General features: G+C 42.6%; 1 protein-coding gene across 4 annotated transcripts in view; it reads left to right on the top strand.

Moving 5' to 3' along the window:
- Positions 1-18,307, top strand: part of acad8 (acyl-CoA dehydrogenase family, member 8) — a 98,451-nt gene extending 80,144 nt beyond the window's left edge. For 3 of the 4 annotated variants that reach the window (XM_048615584.1, XM_020517430.2, XM_048615585.1), the window contains 2 exons: positions 6,716-6,818; positions 16,788-18,307. In XM_048615584.1, coding sequence (XP_048471541.1) covers positions 6,716-6,818; positions 16,788-16,840 — 156 coding nt within the window. In that variant the 3' untranslated portion in view covers positions 16,841-18,307. The remainder of the gene's footprint in view (positions 1-6,715; positions 6,819-16,787) is intronic. The other variant, XM_048615583.1, reaches the window with a different exon arrangement.
- Positions 18,308-19,410: the final 1,103 nt, after the last annotated feature.

The following is a 19,410-nucleotide window of genomic DNA, read 5'->3' as shown; positions in this document are numbered from 1 at the left end:
CAGGTCTGGCAGCAACTGTGAAGGAGAAAACAGAGTTAATGTTTTGGACCTGAAACGTTAACTCTGTTTTTTCTTTCACAGATGCTGCCAGACCTGCTGAGCTTTTCCAGCGACTTTGTTTTTGGGTTTGAAATAGTTGTCGGTGCTGAGACGGTTACTGGAGATGGAGACAGAGAGGTCCAGGAAGGGGAGGGAGGTGTTGGAGATGGTTCAGGTAAATTTGTGGTTGGGGTAAAAAGTGTTAGTAAAGTTGATGAACTGTTCAAACTCTTCATGGGAGCACAAGGCAGCGCCGATACAGTCATCAATGTAGCGGAGGAAGAGGTGAGGGATAGTGCCAGTGTAATTGCGGAAGAGGGACTGTTTCACGTTTGCTACAAAGAGGCAGGCATGGCTCGGACCCATGCGGGTGCCCATAGCCACCCTTTTAGTTTGTAGGAAGTGCGAGGAGTTAAAGGAGAAGTTCTTGAGGGCAAGGACAAGTACCGTTAAGCGGATAAGAGTGTTGGTGGAGGGGGACTGGTTGGGCCTGCGGGACAGGAAGAAGCGGAGGGCTTTTAGACCAACTGTGTGGGGGTTACTGGTGTAGAGGGACTGGATGTCCATGGTGAAGATGAGGTGTTGGGGACCAGGGAATTGGAGTGTCTTGGAGGAGGTGGAAGGTGCGGATAGTGTCCCGAACATAGGTGGGGAGTTCCTGGACTGGGGGAGAAACCGGAATCGAGGTAGGTGGAGATGAGTTCAGTGGGGCAGGAGCAGGCAGAGATAATGGGTCGACCGGGGCAGTCAGATTTGTGGATTTTGGGAAGGGGATAGAAACGGACAGTGTGGGGTTGTAGAGCGATGAGGTTGGAGGCTGTGGGTGGGTGGGAGGTCTGCTGAGGTAATGAGATTATTGATGGTCTGGGAGATGATGGTTTGGTGATTAGGGTGGGGTCATAATTGAGGGGATGGTAGGAGGAGGTGTTGGAGAGTTGGCGCCTGGTCTCAGCGATGTAGAGGGCAATACACTATACCACCACCACCCCCCTTTGATGGTGACGTTGGGATGGAAGTGGAGTGCTGTGCATTCCATTGGGGAGAGATTGGAGCGAATGAGAGGGGTGGAGATATTGAGGCAACTAATGTTGCAACAGCAGTTGGAATGAAGAGGTCAATGTAGGGTGCAGGCTGTGGGGTAGTATCCAGGAGGATGGGGTTTGTCGGAGGCAGGAGAAGGGGTCGTTAGAGGGTGGGTTAGACTCCCAGTCAAAGAAACAGGCACAGAGGCGGTGGGAAAAGAGTTCGACATCTAGGCGTGTATGGAATTAGTTGATGTGTGGGTGCAGGGCAATGAAGGTGAGTCCTTTGCTGAGGACTGAACGTTCAGTGAGGGGAAGGTCTGGGGAGATGGCGAATATCCAGCACAGCTTGAGGCTGGCGCTACGTGTAGTGCTGGAGCTGGGATTGGGGGTGGAGACTGTCTGGGGAATGGGTGTGTATATGGGAACGGTCATGTGGGCAGAAGCAGAAATAGCGATGTGGTCAGTGGTGTTCGCGGAAGTGATGCTGGCATTAATGGAAGTGACGTCAGCATTGTCAGCGGGAGCAGCCGAGGTAACACATGGTTAATGGCGCCGGGCGAATTGAGGAGGATGTCCAGGATACGGTTGGGGTCTAGAGTAGTGGAAAAGGTCTGTGTATAGAGGTAAGCACAAGCAAGTTTGGTATACTTACGATCCTTGATGTCCAGTAGGGTGGAGAAATGTTGAGGGTGTGGATCCTGCATAGAATGCAAAACAGTAGGAGTTGTTTGCAGGTCTGTGAGAGAGAGGCTCTGAGCTGGGCTAAGGCTGACTTTAGTGAGAGAAGATGCTGGCGCATGGCTGCGAGCTTGGAGCTGAGGATCTGCAGAAAAACCCGTTTCTGGAGGCTCTGGATGTACTGTAGATAACAGTTGCCACAGTTTGGTCCAAATTGAAATAGTCTGAATGTGTTTGGAGTCCATGGGGGATGAGCCAGCTGTGTCGACAGGTACTGAAGAAGGAGATGTGGCTGTAGTAATAGGTTTGTTTCAGTATGTGGCCGAAGAGCTTCAGGGCAGAGGAGATCACCAGTGGGTTGCAGTGAGAGAGAGATCCACTGATATCTTTTCGGAGGGAGAAGGACAACTTCTTTAAGATGGGCGTCCTTGGAAGAGGCTTCGCAGAAGGGTTTTCAGTCAATTGGAGATAGCAAGAACTATAGATGCTGGATGTCAGAGTCAATACAGTTTGGAGCTGGAGGAATACCGCAGGTCAGGCAGCATCACAGGAGCAGAAAAGTCGATGTTTCAGGTTTCCACCCTTCAAGAGACTGTTGGCTACGGTGAGTTTGCTCATCCTCCCTTCTATCTTGTGCTTTTACTTCGGTCATTTGAAGTCTTTTTGCTTCAAGTTCCATCTTCATCATTTCCAACTCGAACATTCTTTCCCTTTCGTCTCTTTTTCCCCTCTCTTCTCTCTTTCTTTATGCTCAGCTAAGAACCTTCTTTCCATTTCTTTATCTTCTAACTCCAGTTGTCTCATTTGCAATTTAATTTTTTCTAACCCCACAGCACTTGCCTGCTTCTCTGATATACTTAAATGCTTGACCAACTCCATTACAATTTCAACTTTCCTTTTATCCCTAGTTGAACCCAATTCTAGCCTGTTTGCTAATTCTAACAGTACATCTTTCTTCTGTCTTTCTAAACTTTCTTGGCAAATTTTGAAGCAACTTCAAACCCCACAAACCCCAGAACCTCTTTAGCAATATTAAGAGCCATTTCTCGCTTTTAATTTAACTAACCGTCAGTAACTGAAATTAAACAAATATTTCTCATTTAAGTTTTATTTAAAGATCTAGGCCACTAATCCCCAAGTCTGTTTGAATCTCTCCAAATCTGTTCAGATCCCATGCATGGATCAGCCGGATCCCAGACTTGAGCCCCTAGTTTGTTAGGGAAGGGGGAATGGTTGGACCCCTCTGATACTTAACCAAAACACAAGCCACAATCTGTCATGACAGGATTGGAGGTTCCCTTCTAATAATTACCCCTAAACCACCCAGATAAGCTCACCTTTCCCCTCATAATCTGTTAAGAGTGGTTAAAAGAAAGAAAATCTCTGGTCCACTTTATAAATAACAAGGAACAATTTATTTATTTAACCCTAACAATGAACAAATTAACAGAATTACTAACAAACTGAACAATTCCCCCCTAGACTACAAACTACGCCCCAATGACCTAAATTCTACTGGAATACTGTTCAAATAAATACAAGTCCCACTCATACAAACCCAATTAATAAGGCAACAATAAATTAGAACTTAATCTCACCAAGTTTGCACAGACTGTTTTCTGGAACCCTCTGCCTTCTGTTGATCTCACGCCACAAATGCTTTTCTTCAGCTGATCCTACGGTCAGTGATGTTTTCTCTGTGAAAACTCTTAGCTAGAAATGCCATGGTACCTTTTATTAATAAGATAGTGCTTTCTTAGAGCATTTACCGATTTCTTGTGAGGGCTCAGGGCTTATTTCTCAGATGGCAGGCTTGTTCACCCGTCAGTTGACAGTTGACTCTCTCCCAATTCTCAAAAACTCTCATCTTATATACCCCTGATGACACATCAATTTCTTACAATATGATTAGTTTCAGGTTGCCAAAACCATCAGTTTTAAATTCAATTAGTATTTTGGTATCTCAGGGCCTGGTTCAAATTGATTGGCTAAAATTGAAAACTGTTGTCTTGGTAACAAAAGTGCTGCTTGGCTTTACAATATAAATGTCTCAATTTTTGAGTACTTTATGTACTGGCACCCACCATCGGCTGCTCATAGACATACATTTTAAAAAATCTCTAAACACAGAAAAAACACCATCTTTTAAAGGAATACCGCACTGCTTTTTCCTACTATCATTTTTACCAACAAATTCTAACTTCCTGCCTCCCAGTTCGTGACTATTCTACACAACTTCATAACAGTGGGTATTGTTGATAGCGAGGAAGGTTATCAAAAATTACAGAGGGATTTTGATTAGATGGGGAGGTGGGCTGAGGATTGGCAAATGCAATGTAGGACTTATACAGTAAATAGTAAGGCCTTGACGAGTGTTGTGGAACAGAGAGACCTAGGAGTTACAAGTACATAGTTTGTTGAAAATGGCGTCACAGGTAGGGTGGTGAAGAAGGCATTTAGCATGCTGGCCTTCATCGGTTGAGGCACTGAGCATAGGAGTTGGGATGTTATGTTACAGTTGTATAAGTCATTGGTGAGGCCGCAGTTGGAGTATTGTGTACAGTTTTGTCACCCTGTTATAGGAAAGGCATAGTTAAACTTGAAAATGTGTAAAAGATATTCACAAGGATGTTGCCAGGACTAGTAGGCCTAAATTACAGGGAGGGGTTGGCCAGCATAGGACTTTATTCCTTGGAAGGTAGGAAAATGAAGGGTGACGTTATTGAGCTGTATAAAATCACGAAGGCCGTAGATAGCATGAATGCATACAGTCTTTTTCCCAGGGATGGGGAATTGAAAACTAGAGGGTATAGGTTTAAGGTAAGCGAGGATAGATTTAAGAAGGACCTGAGGGGCAACTTCTTCATGCAGAGAGTGGTGTGTATATGGAATGGGCTGCCAGATAAAGTGGTTTAGGGCAGGTATAATAGCAACATTTAAAAAACACTTGGGTAGGTACATGGCTGGGAAGTATTTAGAGGCATATTGACCAAATGCGGGCAATTGAACCAGCTGAGTGGCACCTTGGTCAGCATGAACCAGTTTGGGCTGAAGGGCCTGTTTCCTTGCTGTATTACTGTATGACTCTATGATCTAGATATTGGTGTTCAGGAGATAATTTCAAAGTTTGCAGATGACAAGAATGTGAACTGTAAGGATAAGTGGAGAACAACATAGACAATTTTCTAGAATGGGTGCAGAAGTGGCAGATGAGTTTCAATGCAGGGTAGTGTGAGGTGATGCTGTCTGGCCAGAAAAATAATATAAAATAGGGGGTACAATTCTAAAGTGGGTGCAGGAGCAGTGGGACCTGTACATATATATCCACAGATTATCGACTGTGACAGGACAGTGGAGAGAGCAGGAAAGAAAAAACATACAGTTTCCTCGGCTTTATTGTTTAGAACCAAACCAGACCCCCTGAAAATAGTTTGAGAAGGTACCCTAGACCCTAACTTTTCTTATTTTTAAAGGCAAATGTGAAGTGCTTGTTCCAGATGCAATGCGTCTGTTCAAACTACTCACAAAAGCAAAACACAATTTATTTAAACACTAGTTAAAATGCAACCAAAGAGAGAGGAATTTAGAATAATAACTCTTATTGGAAAACTTAACCAAATAATAGATACAGTAACTGTTCCAATATTGTAACATCCCATAAATACACCCCCTGTCAAAAAGACAAATTCTCTCATGCAGTTCTCCCATCCAGTATGAATAATCATCAAGAAAAAGTTCAGAGACAGTGGCAGCCAGAAGATATTCACTGAAGCTTCCAACTCTGTTAAGCTCCAGTAGCTTCTGCTTAAAACTAAATCCAGAAATCCTGATCTGAGAGAGCTGGCCACACCCATTCAGGATGTTAAAGAAAAGCAAGGCCTTCCAAGCTGTTTACTGTAGTGGTTCTGGTGCTGCTCGGCACCTTTGTCTTACAATCTCTCTTCAAAAAAAAAGGACGAAATAACTTCGAAAAGTCATAGCCTTGTCCCATAATGAATGGAAGCATAGAGTACAAGAGCCAGGAAATGACATTGAACTGGAATAAGACACTTATTATTTGTCAACTGGAATGTTATAGGCACGATGTGAATACATTAGAGAGAGTGTAGAAGTAATTTACAAGAACGGTTCTCGTAATGAGAAATTTCAGTTATGAGAATAGATTGAAGAAGGTGGACTGATTTTCTTAGAGAAAGGTGGGCTAAGGGAGGTCTGATTGTGGTTTTCAAGTCATGAGTGGGCTGTACAAAGTATATAAGAACAAAGAACAAAGAAAATTACAGCACAGAAACAGGCTCTTCGGCCCTCCAAGCCTGCGCCGATCCAGATCCTCAATCTAAACCTGTCACCTATTTTCCAAGGATCTGTATCCCTCTGCTCTCTGCCCATTCATGTATCTGTCTAGATACATCTTAAGTGACGCTATCGTGCCCGCCTCTACCACCTCTGCTGGCAACGCGTTCCAGGCACCCACCACCCTCTGCGTAAAGAACTTTCCACACATATCTCGCTTAAACTTGTCCCCTCTCACCTTGAAGGACAAACTGTTCCCACTTTTAAAAGGAATAAGAATGAGAGGGCATAGATTTAAAGTGATTTGCAAAAGAAGCAGAGGTGATGTGAGAAAAGGCTGTTTCACCTAGAGAGTGGCTGGGGTATGGAATGCACTGCCTGGAAGTGTGGTGTCGGTAGGTTCAATTGAGGCGTTCAAGAGGGCATTGAACGGTTATTTGGATAGAATAATATGCAAAGGTATGAGGACAAAGTAGGAGATTGGTTTTAGATGATGATGCTCATTTGAAGACCTTGTGCAGGCACAATAGGCCAAATGGCTGCCTCCCTGCAATGTAAGACTTCTCTGATTCTGTGATATGCTGCAATTTTACTAAAAATTAATAATATGCTCAAAATACATCTTTATGTAGAAAATAGACTAACCACAAAAGCCATAAAATAAATTCTGTCTCAAACAGATCTGTAATCAGGCGCTACAGATGCATGGTGGCTACGGTTATCTAAAGGATTATGCTGTACAGCAGTTTGTTCGAGATATCAGGGTGCATCAGATCCTAGAGGGTAAGTATTTATATAGTTTATAGAATCATACAATATCAACCTAGATTTGTGATTTTAGAACAGCATCTAGTGCAGTGTTTGCCGCTGCATTCAGTTCGTTTACATTCACCTTGGTGAGATGTTTGCACCCGGTTTGAATTATTTGCTGCTCTGCTTATTCACATTATAGTGTTTGGTCAGATTTGATGAAAGCTATATTCAGCCCACACGCTGCATTTTTCAACCTCTGCTGCTTTTACAGTATTCCTTCTACATGGTGAACCTTGTTTGACTAATACGCTGCTGTTTTTAATTAGCTAATATTTAATTCTGGCTTTTGTAGTCGATTATAATTCTTGGTTGACACACTCAGATGGAGATATCTTATTAACAATGCGTTGAAATAAAGAATGCTTGGCCTTTCAAAGGCATGAGGCTCATGAACTGTGTGTCGCCCATGTGTTGCTTTAATGCTCAATATAGTAGAGGTTGGAGTAATGTGAAAACCACATGCAAAAGAGAGCCAGCTTGTATAAAGAGAGCATGAACGCAGAAGCAGAAAGTACTACATAACGCATGAGTAAGGATATCCTATTACTGTTACCAAACTAGAAGATTTGAATTATAAGGAAAAGCTGGATAGACTGGGACATTTTTCCCTGGGGCATAGGAGGCTGACGGGTGACCTCATAGAGGTTTATAAAATCACGAGTGGCAGTTTAGGAAATCTAGTTGGCACAGATGAGTTGAGCCGAAGGGGCTGTTTTCATGCTGTATACCTCTTTGACATACGGATGCCCCTTGGCCCGTTGTGTCTGTGCGGACTCTTTGAAAAAGATGTTATGATCCTATGATCCCAGCTGATGGAATCACTGAATCCCAGAATTAAATCTGGCTTGATAGATCATATGTTTAACTTTCTTTTAGTGGTGGTTAGTCACAGAAATTTATTCATATGAAACTGCAGATGCTGTTTGACAAAAAAGTGTAAAATCATTATAAGAAAAGAGAAAAGAAAATCACCAAATGATATAAAAGACAGTTTAGAAAGAACACAAACAGCAAATGTTTCAACCTTTTTCCCAACCTGAACCATTACAGAGTCAGTACCAGAGAAATATCACTCTTATCTCTGTTTTCTAAATCTTTACATAAGATTTCCCTGGTTCCTTTCCTTTGGCCTGCTGAAATCTTTTTTTTGCAATTTCTTTGAGCCTCAAGGAAGGCATAGTTGATTGATTAATTTATTGTCACGTGTAGTGAAGTACAGTGAAAAGTTTTGTTTACAAGCAGTACAGGCAGATCATAGTAAACAAGAATGTACAGATCAAAAAGACTTAGAGGCATACAAATTACATTGCACAGGGCATGCGCTAGGTGAGATCAACATTAGGCAAGATCAGCATTATTTGAGGCTAGACAATCCATTCATCAGTCAAATAACGGCTGGGAAGCAGCTTTTCCTGAACCTGCTGGTGCATATGTTCAGGCTTCTGTATCTTCTGCCTGGTGGAAGAGGTTGTAAGAGATCATTACCGGGGTGTGATGGATCTTTGATGATGATGGCAGCATTTCCGCGGCAGCAAACCTTTTAAATGGAGTCCGTGGATGGATGGCTGACTTCTAAGATAGTTTGGACTGTGCACGCCACCTTCTGTAGCTTCTTATGGCCCTGGGCAGAACAGTTGCCATACTAGCCCATTATGCACCTGTACAGTATGTTTTCAATTGTGTATCTATAGAAATTGGTGAGGGTCCTTATGGACAAGCCAAATTTCCTGAGCTGCCTGAGGAAGAAGAGGCATTGTTGTGCCTTCTTGACCATCACGTCTACGAGGGAAGTTGGTTATCGGCACTCTGAGACACTTGACGCTCTCCATCCTTTCAACCTCAGTTCCATTGATGTAGATGGGGGCATGTTCTCCTCCTTTCTTTCTGAAGTCAAAGATCAGTTCTTTAGTTTCACCAGCTTTGAGAGAGAAGTTGTTTTCATTATACCATATCACCCTTCTGTATTTTGACTCATCGTTGTTAGATATTCGTCCTATTACAGGTGATGTTGTCAGCAAACCTGTAGATGGCATTTGTTTGGTGTATAGAGTTTGGTGTGGGTGTATAGAGAGTACAGTAGGGGCTGAGGATGCATCCTTGAGGGATACTCAAGGATGCTTGAGGAGCTCCAGTGTTGAATGTTATTGTGGAGAAGGTGCAATTACCTATTGTCACTGATTGCAGCCTATGGGTCAGAAAGCTGGGGATCCAGTTGCAGAGGGCGGAGCTGGGATCAAGGTCACGGAGTTTTGAGATCTGTCTGACAACTGTCTGTTGTCAGTGTCCTTGTTGTCCAGATGTTCCAGAGATGAGTGCAGGGCTAGGGATATGGCATCCGCTGTGGACCTGTTACATCGGTAGGCAAATTGTAGGGGATCGAGCAGGCCAGAGATGAGTGCAGGGCTAGGGGTATGGCATCCGCTGTGGACCTGTTACATCGGTAGGCAAATTGTAGGGGATCGAGCAGGCTGGGAGACTGGAGTTGATATGGGCCATGACCAGCCTCTCGAAGAACTTCGTGATTATTGAGGTCAGAGCCACTGGGCGGTAGTCAGTAAAGCACGTTGCATGTGCTTTCTTAGGTGTGAGGATGATGGGCCTATTATAGTCCTGATTGTCTAAACATTTCCAGTTCTAACAACTTGAAGGTTTCTATGCAAGCGCTTTCTTCGAAGCTCCTTTGACCAGAAACCACTTGTAGTGAGTTGTCAAAGACAATTCAGGACTGGATGAGGAAGAAGAGAAAGGCTTTTACTAAGTCCAAAGAGAGCGATTCAGCTGCAGTCCTAGAGGAATAAAGGAAGTGCAAGGGGGAGCTTAAGAAAGCAATTAGAAGAGCAGAAAGGGGCTTGAGAAAAAGCAAAATTAAGGAGAATCCTAAAATATTTTGTGAATTCATTAAAGGGAAGAGATTAACTAGGGAAAGAGTAGGGCTCATTAGAGACCAAGGGGAAAACTTGTGTGTGAAGCTGCAGGATATTGGAAGGGTGTTAAATGAATACTTCACTTTGGTCTTAACTCTGGAAAAGGAGATCATAGGTACAGGATTCAGGAAAAGGGACTGTGAGGAACTTGCACTGTTTCAAGGTATTGGAAGCTCTGTCAGGCTTAAAAACAGACAAGTCTCCTTCTGTATTTTGACTCATAGATATCAGTCCTATTACAGGTGGTGTTGTCAGTGAACTTGTAGATGGCGTTCATTCGGAATTTAATAACACGGTTGTGGGTGTACAGGGAGTACAGTCAGGGGCAGGAAATTTCAGGGGCTCTGGCACACATTTTTAATTCCTCTCTGGCCACTGGGGAAGTGCCAGAGGACTGGAGGATGGATAATGTGATTCCAGTTTTCAAGAAGGCTGGTCAAGATGAACCAGGAAATTATAGACCAGTGAGTCTCACATCAGTGATAGGAAAACTGTTGGAGAAAATTCTGAAGGAAAGAATTAATACCCACTTTGAAAGGCATGGATTAATTAGGAATAGTCAACATGGGTTTATCAGAAGGAGATCATACCTAACTATTTTTTTAGAATTTTTCAAAAATGTGATTGTGTGTGGATGAGGAAAGTTTAGTTGGTGTAGTTTAGCTGGATTTTTGCAAAGCTTTTGACAAGTCCCATATGGGAGACTGATTGAGAAAGTTAAAGCACATGGAATTCAGGTTGGTGTGCAGCAGTGTACCACAAGGATAAGTAATGGGACGCTTATTGTTTGATATAGATAAAAACGTGGGGGAATGTTAAGCGAGTTTCCAGACAGTGCCAAGATTGGTAGAATGTTTAATAGTGAAGTTGATGGTTGTAAGTTGCAGGAAGATTTAGATAGGTTGGTCAGATGGGCAGAACAGTGGCAGATAATATTTAATGCTGATCAGTGCGAAGTGATGCATTTTGGAAGAAGTAACAAGATGAGTGAGTATTTAATGAATGCCAAGACAATGGGTAGCTTAGAGGAACAGAGGGATCTTAGAGTAATTATTCACAGATCCCTGAAGTCAGCAAAGCACATGACTGGGATAGTTAAGAAGATTTGCTTTCATCAGTCGTGGCATAGAGTATAAGAGCAAGGATTTAATGTGGGAGTTGTACAGAGCCTTGGTCAGGCCACATCTGGAGTACTCGTTCAGATCTGGTCACCTCACTACAGGATGGCTGTGATAGCACTAGAGGGAGTATAGAAGAGGTTCACCAGGATATTGACCGGGATGGAGAAATTGAGCTATAAGGAGAGACTAGATAAGCACGGTTTGGTTCCTTTAGAGCAGCAAAATCTGAGGGGTGGTCATGATTGAGGGCTATGGACAGCATGAATAGAGAGCAGCTGTTCACCTTAGTTGAGGGGGCCAATCACGAGGGGGCATAGTTTTAGGGAAAGGGGCAGAAGATTCAGAGGGGATTTGACAAAAAAATTTTCACTCAGCGGGTGGTGGGAATCTGGAAGGTAGTGGAGGCTGGAAACCTTACAACCTTTAAAAGACGTTTGGATGAGCACTTTGAAATATCATAACATTCAAGGTTATGGGACAACTACAGGGAATTGGGATTAACGCGCCTTTAGTGGTAGTTATTGTTGGTGCAGACTCAATGGGTCGAAGGGTCTTTTCTGCACGATATGACTGTATAGCTCTGACTAGTTCCCCTGAACTATACCCTTGTTTCTTCTGAACTGAAAATCTTGATTCTTCTGCTGTGAAGTCAAAACAAAACTAATGCTATGTTCTGTTTCCTCTACTATCAAAAACTTGACAGTATAAAAACCTAGACAACAAGGTGCAGGGCTGGATGAACACAGCAGGCCAAGCAGCATCATAGGAGCAGAGAGGCTGACGTTTCGGGCCTAGACCCTTCATCAGAAAAAGGGGAGGGGAAGGGGGTTTTGAAATAAATAGGGAGAGAGTGGGAGGCGGATAGAAGAGGGATAGAGGAGAGGATAGGTGGAGAGGAAACAAACAGGTCGAAGAGACGGGGATGGAGCCAGTAAAGGTGAGTGTAGGTAGGGAGGTAGGAAGGGGATAGGTCAGTCCAGGGAGGACGGACAGGTCAAGGGGGCGGGATGAGGTTGGTCAGTAGGAGATGGAGGTGCAGCTTGAGGTGGGAGGAGGGGATAGGTGGGAGGAAGAACAGGTTAGGGAGGCAGGGACGAGCTGGACTGGTTTTGGGATGCAGTAGGGGGAGGGGAGATTTTGAAACTTGTGAAATCCACATTGATACCATTGGGCTGCAGGGTTCCCAAGCGGAATATGAGTTGCTGTTCCTGCAACCTTCATATATAAAAACCTGATTGATTAACACTTCAGAAGTTCTGCAGATACTTGATTGCAGTCACAATCCGGCTCAGTAATGGTAGGGGTTGGTCAGCTCAGTTCGCTGCCTGGGCTGGTTTGCAATGCAAAATGATGCCAATAGCATTCAATTCCCACCAGCTGTGGTTACCATGAAGGTGCTACTTTCTGAACCTCGTCTCTTGCCTGATGAGTGGCAACCCTCAATTTCAAATCAATATCTGTCATCTCTCTCTAATGAGAGAGCAGCCTCTGGAGCTATGGCAATTTTACTTACTTTTACTTACGATAGTAATGGTGTACATAGGAACAGGAGAGGCCATTTAGCCCCTTGAGCCTGTCCACCATTCAGTTATCACGACTGATCCACGGCCTAAATCCATATACCTGCCTTTGATCCATATCCCTTAATACGTTTGCTTAACAAAAATGTACTTATCTCAGATTTAAAATTAACAACTGATCCTGCATCCACTGCCATTTGTGGAAGAAAGATCCAAATATTTACCACAATTTGTGTGTAGAAGTGTTTCCGAACATTTCTCCTGAGCGGTCTGACCCTAATTCTCAATCACCCCAGTACTAGAAACACCATGGTTTATCTTTATTTACCCTGTCTTTTCTTTTACTATTTTGAAGAATTCGATCAGATCACTCTCTAACCTTCTAATTCTAAAGAAAACTGGCCTAATTAGTATAATCTCTCCTCATAACTGAACTCCTGAAGTCCAGGTATCATTCTTGTAAACCTCTATTGTAATTCTTTCAAGATCAGTATATCCTTCCTAAGCTGGTGCCCATATCTGCACTCAGTACTGCAAGTGTTTGGGTCACTGCAAAATTTGACTTATTGACCTTTAAGAAGACTTGACGGAAATGTTCAAATTCCTTCTGCCTCTATTCTAAAATTGAACTTCCAAAATGATTGTTATATCACATATACTTTTCATCATAAATAGCTATCCAATACCTCTGAAAATTTTTGGCTTCAAATTATAGTCGTTGCAACAGCAAAACAACTTGAGACACACCCCAAGTGAGGCTATAGTTTGCGGGAGAAAACCCGAAAGAACTGCAGATGCCATAAATCAGAAACAAAAACAGAAATTGGAGCACAGCAACAAGCCTGAGATAGAGATTTTGGCCAGGGAACAGGGTGGTGTGTTGAATTGGCAGACTTTTTTTGTGGACAGAATGTAGGTGTTCTGCAAAGTGGTCAGCCAGTCTACGCTTAATTTCCCCAATGTAGAACAGATCACATTGTGAGCTGTGTATGCAGGAGACTGGGGGAGGCAATGGCCTAGTAGTATTATTTTTGGACTGTTAATCCAGAGACCCAGGTAATATTATGGGGACCTGGGTTTCAATCCCACCATGGCAGATGGTGGAATCAATAAATATCTGGAATTAAGCGCATTCATGAATCCATTGTTGATTGTCAGGAAAAGCCCATCTGGTTCACTAATCCTTTAGGGAAGAAAGCTGCCATCCTTACTGGTCTGGCCTTACATGTGACTCCAGACCCACGGCAATTGGTGGGTTAATTCTTAAATGCCCTCTGGGCACTTAGGGTTATACAATAAATACAGGCCTAGTCAGCGATGCCCTCATCCAGTGAATGGCTGTGGATGCTGGTAGGATGGTAGGTGAGGACAAGGGGATCCTGTTGATGTTGCAGGAGGAAAGACCGCGGGTGAGGGTCGAAGTGCAGGAAATGCGTTGGACCCGGCTGAAGGCCGACTCACCTACGATGCTGGGGAATCTTTGCTTGAGGAAGACGGTGGACATGTTGGACACCTCCTTGTAGAAGTTGGCTTCATTGGAACAGATGCAATGGAAACAGAGGAACTGCCTCTCCAAATACAAATTAATTCTGTCCCTCAGAATTGCCCCTAATAGTTTTCCCATCATTGAAGTTAGACAGATGGGTCTGTAGAATCATAGAGTCCCTACAAAGTGCAAGCATGCCATTCCTCCCATTGAGTTGACACTGACCCTCCGAAGAGCTTTTTGCCCGGACTCACCCCTCTACCCTGTAGCACGATGTAAAGCCGAGGTTATGGTTGGGGCCATCTTCATGGGTATGAAACACAAAGTACAAGTCATTTTGCACCTCCTTTAAAATTAAATAATTTAGTTTATATTGTCACTCCATCCTTCCCATCAAGATGTATCACTGCAGACTTCACTGCATCAAATTCTATCTGCCAAAGTTACGCTTATTTCATTTGTTTAGGACCTCTTGAAAGTTTTTGTGGCATCCTCATTGTTTTATAAAATTTGAGTTTCGTGCCATCTGCAGATTTTGAAATAATGCCCTAAATATTAAATATAACCGGAAAGGAGCAGTGATCCTGACATCAGTCACCAGAGAATACTGTATACTACTCTCCAGTTTGAGACAACACTTTATCTCTACTCCCTGCTTTCTGTCTTCTAACGAATTTTGTATACTCACTGTCACTTCCTTTAATCCCTTGTGCTTTACTTTTGCTAATAAGGCTTTGTTCAAAATTATAAAGATTTTGGAAGAGGATTTGGGGAGAAACTGTTTGAGAAGGCAGAGGAAAATGATTTAAGATAATTAGCAAAAGAAGCAATAGTAGCACAAGGAAAAGTTTTATTTTAATGCATTAGTGGTTAGGATCTGAAATATGCTACTTGATAGTATGTGTTGAAACACCATTTAGTTATATTCTTCAAAAGTCAATTGGGTTAGCATCGAGAGAGAGAATATTTGCTGACTAAAGGGAGAAAGTGGGACTTGATCGATTGTACAGTTGGCACAATGGGCTGAATGTAACCATTCTGTTTTATGTGACATTTAAATCTCAGCTGCCAAAAAAGCCAGTATTTGTTGCCCAACACCAATTGCCCTTGATCTGAGTGACTGGCTCAGCAATTTTGGAGAGCATTTAAGAGTCAGCCATATTGTTGTGGGCCTGGAGTCATGTGGAGACACAAGGATGGTAGATTTCCTTCCCTAATGGACATTAATGAACAGATGTGCATTTGCAACAATTCAGTGATATTTTAATGTAATCATTACTGAGATTGGCTTTTAACTTCCAGTTGATATTGATTGAATTGGAATTCCGCCAGCTGCCATGATGGGATTTGAACCTGTGTCCCTAAAACATTAGCCTGTGCCTGTGCCTGTGCCTTGCTAGTCCAGAGACCATACAACTATGTCGCTGTTTCCCTCACATAAATGTGATCTTGCTTCTTATGGTCACACAGACGATATTCCTGTTTCCACCAGAAACTTCTTAAAAATTAATGCAATTTTAATCGTTACTGTGGTTTGGAGATTGGGAGGTGACCTTATGTGTTTCGAAGAATGAGAGATAACCTTATTGAAACATACAAGATTCTTGGAGGACTTGACAGGTTAGATCTGCAAAATTTGCTTCCCACCGTATGACAGTATAGCACCAAATGGCATACCCAAATAAACAGTTGCCCGTTTAATGCAGAAATGAGAAGGAATTTCTTCTCTTTGGTAGTGAGCCTGTGAAATTCTTTATACAGAAAGCTGTAGAGGCTGGGTTGTTAATTATATTCAAGGCTAACTAAGATAAATTTTAATCAGGAAGAGTATTGAGGATTTTTGGGGAAATATCATTGAATGGTGGAGCAGACTCAATGGGCTAAATGACCTACATCTGCTCCTGCATCTTATGGTAATGCCGGTAGCACACTGGAAACTGAGCTCCACTATTCCTGGAGTCAACGGAGAAGTATTAAAAAAGTTATTAAAATATACACAAGTCCAAATCTTTCTGTCTGATAGAAAACATGGACCAGGTTTCTATACTTAATGAGAACCATGATTTATTATAAATAAATTCTAACTGTAGGAAAACAGCTTGTGAACCATCATTATAGTTAAAACTTGAACCCTTTTCTAAAATACGCACACACAATTGGTGTTATGAGTGGAGGGAAATATATTTTGGAGAAACAGTTCATTGGCACCAGTCCTCAGGATTCGATAGGGTGTTCCTTTTTTTTCCAAAGTCCTTTCATTCTCTGAGCTTTTCCTTTGGGTTCTTGCACTTCCTCGTAGGTGATATAGAATAATTGGTTCACAAATTATAGTCTCTGACTTGTTGGTTAAAAGTAACAGCTTACAATTTGTCAATAGAAAACAACTGGCTTTCTTTTCAGCTCAAGCATTTTACTGGAGAGAGAGTGAAAAACACACCTTCCCTTCTAGAAGTCCAGGAGCTTCTCCCTGCATCACTCTCAACCACAACTGTTCAGCTACCCAGGATCCAATAGAGAATTGTCATCAGGCCGATGATCTTTGGCTCCCATGACTGGTGACAGTTGCACAAACCAATCGGCTATTGTAGCTAGCCAAAGCTCACTTTGTACACGCGTCCAAGGTGCACCTTCCCCACTGCTTGCAAAGCAGCAGTGTAAACACAACCTGCAATGAGTTTCAGTAACTTGCTTTTTAAATGTACAGTAATTCCTTCCTCAGTCCATTGTTTTAAAACAGTCCTTTTCCAATTCAGTCCCCAATCAAAAATAAAGTAACATAAAAAGATATAGTCTTTACAGCAACAAGCTGCTTTTATATGATCAAGGCTGATCTTGAGGTGGTGTTTATGTTGTGAAGAAGTCATTTGTGATTTTTACATTTCTTGTAGGTACCAATGAAGTTATGCGAATGCTTATCTCAAGGAACCTGCTCGAGGAATAATTTTTCTGCATGCTAGGCCAGCTGTGCACAAGAGAAACAACTCATCTTATTGATTGTATGTCCTGGAAAGATCGTTCAAATAACAGTTGCACATCTACTCAATTAAATGAAAAATATTAATAGCTATGAACTAGCCTCTTCCAAAAAGAGAAGAGCATCCACACCGTCCAGTATAAGGTATCTGACCAGTAAAATGTAACATTTTTGTTGTTTACTTCTTTTGTGGACCTGTATTGTACGAGTCCCATACAGTTGGAAACCCATCTGTAGCAACATGGCACAAGCACTCCAACCATAAACAAATTCTCATTGTTTCAATGTTACCATTATCACAGCAGCACAATTGTCCACTAAATTGTGGCTGTAACCAAAGGGCCTGACTAGATACTGAACCAACTGGTGAAATACTGCCATTTTAGAAAAGACTTGGGGAGAAACACTGTCAATTGCAGGCATAAATGTTGTTAAACTATTATGTAACTTGCCCGCTACATAAACCTGTTTGAGATTGGAATTAGGTAAGCTCCGTACGGAGTGGACTCTGTGTGGCACAAGCATTGCTTTTCAGCCCTGGCTGTTTCAACCAGTACTGCGTGTGATGCAATGAAAATGGGTCAGGAACCTCGATTCTCATCAGGAGATGTAAAAATTGCCCATCTCTGCTTTTTAAACAAATGCCAAATAAAATGACTGAGCACAATGAAGGCACTCAAATGACCTAGTTAACCCCTGTTTACTGGATATTGAGGCCTGAACATAGAAAAGCAAATTCTTTTTTGTGATATTTAAGATATAACTGTTAATTCTTTGTCCCTTCCTCAGGCGGTTAAGCAAGCTCGATGGGCTTCAGATCTTGAGTTCAGCCAAGAATAGGAACAATGCTGTGTTACCTTCCCGCATCATGCAGAAATAAATAGGCAAAGAGTGTGAGGCAAAGCCAGTTCAGAATGAACACAGTGAGGACGGTCCTGTTCAAGCCAGGAGAGCATTATACAAACATTGTGAAACCTGAGATTATTCTATGAAAGGTTCTTCATTTAATCAATAGAGGTAACACTCCTGGAATGTGTTGCAAAATCTAACCTTCAAGCAGTATGTGAGACTGAGTAGTTGTGTAGCATTATCAAGTAACTTGTGTAAGCCAAAATGAGAAAACAAGTAATAAAGGAGGATGGTAAAGGTACAGATGACAGCTCAGAAAAGGGAAGCAGCCATGAATGAAACAACTAGCGCTGTAAGTATTAATTGATTGTAACAATATCTGAACTGTAGATCTAATTTTACTGAGCCTCTGAGTATTCCAAAAATCTGCTATGCTGTACTTCAATCATAACTCAATTACTACTCAGAAGTTAAAGTACATTTCCACCTGTTATACTTTAACTACATTGGGTAATGCAATAGATTTTACTGAGCTTGTAATTCAGAGACCTGAGCAAGTAAAACACAGTATGAGTTCAAATTCCACCATTGCATTTCAGAATTTGAATTTCATTTCAACCATCAGGGAATTTTAAAACAAAAACAGAAATTGCTGGAAAAGCTCAGCAGGCCTGGCAGCATCTGTGGAGAGAAATCAGAATTAACGTTTCAGGTCTAGTGACCCTTCTTCAGAACTGGTGGTAGCAAGGAAAAGGTTGGTTTTTATGCAGAAGATAGCTTGGGGGACGGGGTAAGGAATAAACAATAGTTTGGAGATGGAGCCCAAAGAGAGACAACAGCAGTTGGACAGACAAAGGAGTGGATAATGGTTAGCCTAGGGGAATGAATGGCTGTTAATGCTGACTATTAGTGGCTAACCATGGGTTGTGTGTAATAACAGAGTATGTGTTAACAAGGCCTGTTGTGTGCGTTTTAGGATAAGGACATAGGAGATGGTGCCTCAAGCCCTAAAATTGGTGAACTCGATATTGAGTCCAGAAGCCTGTAGAGATCCCAATTGGAAAATGAAGTGCTGTTCTTCCAACTTGTGCTGAACCTCACTGAAGCACTACAGCAAGCCTAACGCAGTGATGTTGGCCAGGGAGCAAGCTGGTGTGTTGAAGTGGCAGGCAACTGTAAACTCGTTTGTGCAGGCAGCATGTAGGTGTTCTGTGAAGAGGTCACCCAGTCTGTGCTTCATTTCCCCAATGTAGAGGAGACCAGATTGTGAGCAGTGAATGCAGTAGACTAAATTGCCTGGAAGATGTGTTTGGGCCCTTGGATACCAAGGAGGGGAAAAGTAATTGGGCAGGTTTTACACCATCTGCGGTTGCAGGGGAGGTTGCTGTGGGGCTGAGGGCGGTGTAGGGAGTGAAGGAGGAGTGGACAAGGGTGTCCTGGCGGGAATGGTCTTTGCGGAAGGCTGACAAGGGAAGGGAGGGAATACGTGTCTGGTGGTGGTATGCTGCTGGAGTTGGAAGAAATGATGGCTAATAATCCTCTGGATGTAGATGCTTGAGGGATGGTAGGTGAGTATAGGTGCGACCTTATTGCTATTGTGGGAGGCAAAGGAGTATCCTGCTTGAGTAGCACCCTATCCACAACCATTCACTCCCTCCAGCACTAATGCACAGTGGCAGCAGTGTGTA

The sequence above is a fragment of the Rhincodon typus genome, chromosome 32 (assembly GCF_021869965.1).
Source record: "Rhincodon typus isolate 14 chromosome 32, sRhiTyp1.1, whole genome shotgun sequence".
NCBI classification, from domain to species: domain Eukaryota; kingdom Metazoa; phylum Chordata; class Chondrichthyes; order Orectolobiformes; family Rhincodontidae; genus Rhincodon; species Rhincodon typus.
Note: the sequence above shows the minus strand (reverse complement) of the source record. Positions and strands in the feature narration are given on the sequence as shown.